General features: G+C 37.4%; 1 protein-coding gene across 1 annotated transcript; it reads right to left on the minus strand.

The window, feature by feature from the left end:
- Positions 1-1,153: 1,153 nt before the first annotated feature.
- LOC116645084 (F-box/LRR-repeat protein 21-like) lies at positions 1,154-7,183 on the minus strand. The gene is given in 4 exon segments (XM_032425060.1): positions 1,154-1,797; positions 2,567-2,738; positions 6,256-6,378; positions 6,818-7,183. Coding segments are annotated over 4 exon segments (1,305 nt in total).
- Between the last annotated feature and the right edge of the window lie 692 nt (positions 7,184-7,875).

The following is a 7,875-nucleotide window of genomic DNA, read 5'->3' on the forward strand; positions in this document are numbered from 1 at the left end:
GCTAAGAAGCAGGGAGATGCCAGACCATGTAGGGTCTTGTAGATCATTTTAAGGATATATCTTTACTCTAAAGGTAATCTGTAACTAAAGAGTTTTAGCTGGGTTACTAATTAAATTATAAGATCACTTCTGCAAAGGATCTCTAGCACGGTTCCAGACAGAGTAGTAGGTCAGTACATGCAGATTCCCTCCCCAAAGACACTCCGCAAAACGTACTTTTTTCACTTGATCTTAGCCAAAAGGCCGAGAAGCGATCTCAGTAGCATATTTAATCAATTAACAATCACAGTCTCTTTACAAAATGATCAGTATTGATTTTAATCTCATGCCCATCTTCTCCCGAGTTAATGTACTAAAGTAGAATTCAAAGTGTGTTAGAAATTAGAAATTGTTTGAGTTATAATATGATCTTATATAGTGCTAAAAATTAAGTACAATTAAGTCAGCCTCTATGTCTATACCTTTTTTTTACTCTTAGATTTTAATACTACATATCTTGTAAAATATATTCATATCAAGATGAAGGAGAAGCAATTAAAGCAGTATAAAGTTATAAATGTCATAATTTAGGGGCGCCTGGGTGGCTCAGTCGTTAAGCGTCTGCCTTCGGCTCAGGTCATGATCCCAGAGTCCTGGGATTGAGCCCCACATCAGGCTCCCTGCTCCGCAGGAAGCCTGCTTCTCCCTCTCCCACTCCCCCTGCTTGTGTTCCCTCTCTGGCTGTCTTTCTCTCTGTCACATAAATAAAACCTTTAAAAAAAAAAAAAAAAAAAAAAAAAAATTTTTAAAAAAAAAAAAAATAAATGTCATAATTTAGGGATCCAAAGCTCAATATTATAAATTTATTTAGCAAGCTAAAATATGCCTTCAACAAAGGCTGAGGGACTCATCTACAAACCACGTGTAGTTTTTAGCCTACCACCTACCACCCAATCCACAATACAGGGTCTATGTCCTATTTATGGAAATTTCTGGCTAAACATTTCTCATAATTTTTCAAATGTTTCTGCTGCAATCCATTAAGACAGTTTGCAAATGATAAGATATTTTACCTAAAGTAGTTCAGCAATGTATCTTAAAATTTATATTTGCATAGAAAGAAAGAAGCTAATCTTAATGGTTTAAAAAAAAATTAACAATCTTTGGTAGCCAATTACCAGACAGGCAGGACATCAGGGAACCATATTCTTCCCAGGTGTTTGACGACTTCAGTGTGAACTTTATCTAGGCTATACTCATCATCAGGGATCAAAACGTCTTCCATTACAGAGAGCTGGGTTAGTCTTTTCCCACACAGTCTTACAAATTCAATGAATGCACTGCAGCTAACTTCACATTCACTGAGGTCCAAGGCTGTTTAGTTTTTACAGTGTTCAGCAATACAAATAAGTTCAGTATCAGGAGTCTGAAGACCATTAGCACATACCACTAACTCAATTAGTCGTGGACAGTTAAGACCTATCCGTCCTAGAATTGCTTTGCTTACTGAGCGACCAAAATAAAGGTGAGTAAGAGGGGTTTCTTCTTTGAAGAATGCCTCAAATTCTTCTTCATATAAAAAGAAATACATAACAACATCCACTCCAGGGGAGTGTTTAATAAGTGCACCCCAACTTTGTTTTTTAATAGAATGAAATTCAATTTGTCCAGGATTTTCACTCACAGCATCAATTCGAAGATGCTCTAGGTTAACATGAGTTTGACTTGAAAGTGCTAGGAGAAGTTCATCACTTACAATGTAATAATTCAATGCCAGTTCTCTAAGGCCCTGGCAGTGATCAGCTACACAAAGGATTCCTGCGGGAAATGGGGAAAAATTCTTAAGAACCAAGAAGCACACCGATACTAATCTAACATCTTATAAACTTAAATTTGACATCAGTTATTCATTATTTGCTAAAATAGACATCAAACGGGGTGCCTGGGTGACTTGGTCAGTTAAGTGGCCAAGTCTTGATTCTGGCTCAGGTAATGATCTCAGGGTCCTGGGATGGAGCCCCGCACTGGGCTCTGTGCTCAGTAGGGAGTCTGCTTGAGGATTCTCTCTCCCTCTCCTTCTACCCTCCCCCCGCCCCACTAGATCTCTCTTTGGCTCTCTCTCTCTCTCTCTCATGATGTCAAGACAGATATAGATATATACATATATCTATGTATACATATATATATTACACATATATCTATATATGTAATAATAAAAACACATGTATAATAAAATATACATATGACTAAAATACTTTTAGAAGCAATTTAAATTATGTCTACCTTATGGATTAAGACTTCTTTTCAAAAAAAGATTACTTTTTTCAATTATGTTTCATAAGCATGTAGTTTTCAATATGTACATAAAGTATAATATATATATAGTAGAGTATACATACATATAGTATACATATATACTATACACTATAATATATATAATATACATACATATATACTATATACTATTATACTATATGTTATATACTATACAAACAGTATGATAGTATATATTATATACATTATATATAATATATATTATACATAGTATATAAAAGATATCATCCAAGCTTAAAAAGATATAACCTACCATCAGAGGAAACATGAGGACAGCTACTTATTTTTAGGAGTCTTAGAGTATCACTATTGTTGGCCACTAGAATTTTCAATGAAAGATCATCCACTGGTGTGTCTTCAACTTTGATCGATGATAATGATTTTGAGTTGACAAAGACAACTCTAAGTGCTGATACAAAATGGGACTTGCACGGTAATAAGAAAAGAATTATGAAAATATTATTTAAAAATCTACAGCTTCAATCAAATAGTTCATTGAAACTATATCAACAGATACTAACAATAACATAGTAAAAGCGATGAACATATTAGCATTTTTCATGACACCATTAGCCAGTCAAAAACATTTCTCAAAGATTTCATAACACACCTTCCAATTATTTCAATCCTAAGGACTTGATTTTCAATATTAAAAGGATATAACTGTACTTATTTCCTAGAATAGGGGTTGGCAAATTATGACCTGCGGGCCAAATCCAGCCTAGTCTGTTACTGTCCGGCTCTTGAGTCCAAAATGGTTTTTGTATTTGTAAACGTTTGAAAAAAATTTTGTCCAGAATAATATTTTGTGACATGTGAAAATTACAAGAAACTTCCAGTGTCCACAAAGTTTGACTGGCACGCGCCACGCTCCTTCATTTACGCACTATGTCTGCTTTCACACTACGAGACTGGAGTGGAGGAGCCCCAGTACTACAGTCTGTGAAGCCCATAATACTTACTGTCGGACCCTTTTCAACCCCTGCCATAGAATAAACAAAATTTTCATGTTTTATTCACTCCTATATTTCCACCTAAAATAATATCTGGCACATTGTAGGAGATCAATAAATATTTGTTGATGAATAAATAAATGATCTTATTCTTCACTGATATGCTTCTTGCTAGAAAGTTATCTAAATAAAGAAACGTTTTAAGATTTTTTAAGATTTTTTTTAATTTTTAAGATCTTTTTTTTTTTTTTTTAAGATTTTAGAGAGAGAGAGAGCACAAGCAGAGGGAGCAGCAGAGGGAGAAGGAGAAGCAGGGCTCCCTGCTGAGCAGGGAGCCTGACGTGGGGCTCAATCCCAGGACCCCGGGATCATGACCTGAGTGGAAGGCGGATGCTTAACCGACTGAGCCACCCAGGCGCCCCTAATTTTTAAGATTTTTTTTTAAGATTTTTATTTATTTATTTGAGAGAGAGAAAGGGAGAGAGAGCACGAGCAGGGGGAAGGAGCAGAGAGAAAGGGAGAAGCAGAATCCCCGCTGAGCAGGGAGCCGGATGTGGGGCTCGATGCCAGGACCCTGAAAACATGACCTAAACATGTGCTTAACCGACTGAGTCACCCAGGTGTCCCAATAAAGATACATTTTAAAAACTTTCTATGTTTTGAAGATTGACAAACAAAAGCTTATTTATAGTTTGACTCCAAAATCGGTACAATTTCACAAGTTTTCAGATCAGTATTTTTTGACACAGATAGAAAATCTGAAAACCAGGGGCGCCTGGGTGGCTCAGTTGGTTAAGCGACTGCCTTCGGCTCAGGTCATGATCCTGGAGTCCCTGGATCGAGTCCCGCATCGGGCTCCCTGCTCGGCAGGGAGTCTGCTTCTCCCTCTGACCCTCCCCCCTCTCATGTGCTTGCTCTCTCTCATTCTCTCTCTCTCAAATAAATAAATAAAAAATCTTTAAAAAAAAAAAAAAAAAAAAGAAAATCTGAAAACCAAATCCAGGCATGATCATTTTTCCTTTTTCAAAGTCAATTTGGATTCTACCAAAGGTTCTTTTACTCCTATGACAATGACCAAATTGGTTATAACTCTCAATTCATTTATTAAAAAACATACTGGTTTATATTAATTGTAATTTGATTAATATAAATTTTTAAATGGTGGATGGCTAGATCTCTTTACTAAATTTTACTGTGCCAAAAATTATTAGAGAAATACATCACTTTTTCCTTAAGAAATATAAGGTTTATTTTTTCCCTTTAATCAACTCTCAGTGGACTCTTAGTCCTGAAGGCTGTATTTCAGCATTAGAGGACATGCCTCATGATGGTATCCACATACTCCTTTAGCACTCTTTACACCTAGCAAAATACTGCACTTTTATCCTATCTTTCCTCTGTTGACAAGTGAAAAAACTGACACCCAGAGAGATGCACGACTTTGCCAGAAGCCACTCGACTCATTTTACTGTAAAGGCAGAGCTTGCAAGGAAGGAAGTCTGCTAATCCCTGTTGCCTCGCGCTGGTGACTACACCAGCTAGCCCAGAACCGAAGCAGATGTGCAGCATTTGAAACAGCAGAGACTCTAAGAATTTCAGGCTAAGCTGACTCCATCATTCATACACAAGGAATAACTATTGAGACGTAGTAAGTTTTCATCTGATTGCTCATATTACTCTAATCCCCAAATGACCCATTTTCCCCCGACTATCTCTTGACAAGTTAAACAGGCTAGTGAAATGCTTGAGAGCCATGACCCAGTTTATGAGAGAGAAGATGCTACTATTCCTCTATTCTCTTCCCCAGGAAGGTTTCCATCAGCCAGTTTTACTGACAACCATAACTTAGTGTTTATTATATATTAGGTACTACACTCTAACTCTGGGTTTCTAATGGTAAGTAAGCAAAACAGAATCCCTTGCCTTCAAAGAGTGTATGTTTTGTTCTAGGGGATGAGGACAGACATGTTAAATAATGACAGTAATTTCAAGTACTCATGAATGATGTAAAGAAAATACGTATTTACACAGCAGAGTGTTAACTGGAAGAAGGGCCGCTGCTTTAGCCAAAGTGGTCTAGGAAGGCTGCCCCAGGAGATGGAATCCAAGCTGAAGCCTGAATGAAGACAGTTAGTTTATGCGGCAGGGACGGCTGGTGGCTTCCTAACACCCATTCATCCTTTCTTTGGTAATTGGGTCTCAATTTTGAGCTGGGCACATTACCAGTCCGCTAAAAAACGTTCTTCATCTCCCAGAAACCTGGTTCTGGCCACACAGTTAAGTGTTGGCCAATGAGACAGCAACAGAAACATTATGTGGTACTCATGGCTAGCGTTCCTTGAAAAGCAGGGGGCATACCCTTCTTTCCCCATTTCCTCCACCCTCCTGCCTAGAACAGGACGTGATGGCTAGAGCTCAGAAAGCCATCTGAAATGCCTACAAGAACACGGGATACCTGGAAGGAGCTCGGGGTCCTAACAACTTCATACCAGCTATGTTCATGCATGGATTTCTTTAATGCAAGAGAAAGAAACTCCAGCCGTGTTGTTTAAGCTACTATTGTTTCGGAGTTTCTATTTTACAGAATCCAACATCATCCTAACTGGTATAGTTCATTTAGTACTATATTGTTCTAACCTCCAATGGAGAGGATACAGAATGACAAGAAAAACATCCACTACTGGCCATACACACTCTATATTCAAAGAAACTAACTGGCACTTAAAAATCCTAAGTATAACATCTAAATTTTATATTAATGATAGCTACCGTAGAAACAACGATTAAAATTACAAAATATATCCAAAGGATGAAACCATGCATAAGCTATTTCAGCAAAAGTAAGCGTTAGTCAAAAGAAAACTGCTTTAAGTAATTCTTTGAACATAAGGAGGATGTGGTATGTTTTTAGGAAAAGAATCCTTTTGGCCTAGATTGAAATATTTGAGAATTTTTGTGTCTCTCACAAAAAAGCTTGGTATCTTTATACCTTTGACACATTCATAAAACTTGGCTTGGCCATTGAAATCAAGCCCAAGGCCTGGATAGAACAATTTGCCAGCTAAGAAAGTATATCACAGGCAGCTTCCGCTGACTCAGTACTACTATCCACCTATAAAAACAATTTTAAATCTTTATTTCCTGAAAGTGAGTTATACTGGAAATAGAACTATGTAACAGAATTCAATTGCAAAATTGTATGTATCCTGTCAAGCTATAAACAAATTAGTATTTCTTCTTTATACAAAAGGTCTCAGACAAAAAGTGAGAAATAGAGCTGATGACAAAGTAACTTTCTAAGTGCTCCAGACTTTCAAATCCTTTACAATGACCTGAATTTTAGTAATACCATCCAGATGAAGGAAACTGAGGTTTAAGTTACAGCTCAAGTTCTACACCTCAATCTATGCAAATAATTACAGAAAAGCAGGACATAGCTTGGAGTAAAAATTCTGCAAAATTCACTGACTGCTTCCACATAAGGATCTAGATACACAAAAATGACATTAATGAAACGTAACTCGTTGCTATTTAATGCTTATTTTTCTTACCTTAAAGCTGACATACTGGAGATGGGTATCATGCCTTTTAATGATCTGCTGAATGAGATCGGGATGGGTGGACTTAAAATATAAAGTCACTGATTGGTTCAGTTCAAATTCAAACTTTCTCCAAAGGTCAGGAATATGAAAAACTTCATTCCATTTCCTACATACTAAAGACGCCCAGGCCCGAACTATTAAAGGAAGTTACTGAAAAATGCGTAATACTACATGGTGAGGCAAACTCCCCCAGTCTAGAAAGACAGTGTGCGTATGGGTGTGGTTGAGAGAAGAGTAGAACCCAACTTTTGGTTGCTTCACAGCTGGTGAAGACCAGACAATTTTATTCACAACAGATAAATTGTTCCTCTTCATTCTGTAAACATTAAGATTTTGTGATCATATTTTCCATATATCCATCAGACATCTGTACTCTAATCGCACAGAGTAACATCAGAAAATGAAAAACAGTTACACAAATTTTAATAGTAATCTTCCACTGCATCGCACTGATAGGAAGTGCCATGTGCTAGGGATACAGAGGTAAGTAAGAGGGAGCTTGCTCTCCAAGGGCTACGGTCAAATGGTGAAATACCACGATAAATGCCCCATCCCTGACATGGGGACAAGTTGCACTGGAAAAATAAAGCAATGACATGTGATTGAGTTCGTGTATGGGAGGGAATGGTTGGGGAGGCTTCCAAATGGGAATGTCCATGGAAGCAGTGTGTCTCACAGGTTTATTCCTGGTCAATTACTGTATTCTTACTATCTCCTACAGAGAAGAAAGCATCACAATGCAATTGTGCTAACAACTCCTGGGGTCCTGAAAGACAGTAAAATGTTATCAAAAGCAGAGGCCTGGAAAAGCCCCAGCTCAGCCATTTACTAACCATGTGATCCCTTTTTGAATAAATTTAAGCTTCAGCCTCCTCATCTGAAAAGCAGGGAAAACAGCAGTACCTAATCTCATAAGGCAGTTGTGAGGATTAAAGTACTTAATTGCCAGAACATATAGTAAAGGCTTAATAAATGTTGCAGTCGTTCTTGTTGTCTTAAATTATCTA

This window comes from Phoca vitulina, unplaced genomic scaffold (assembly GCF_004348235.1).
Source record: "Phoca vitulina isolate PV1807 unplaced genomic scaffold, GSC_HSeal_1.0 scaffold32, whole genome shotgun sequence".
Taxonomy (NCBI): domain Eukaryota; kingdom Metazoa; phylum Chordata; class Mammalia; order Carnivora; family Phocidae; genus Phoca; species Phoca vitulina.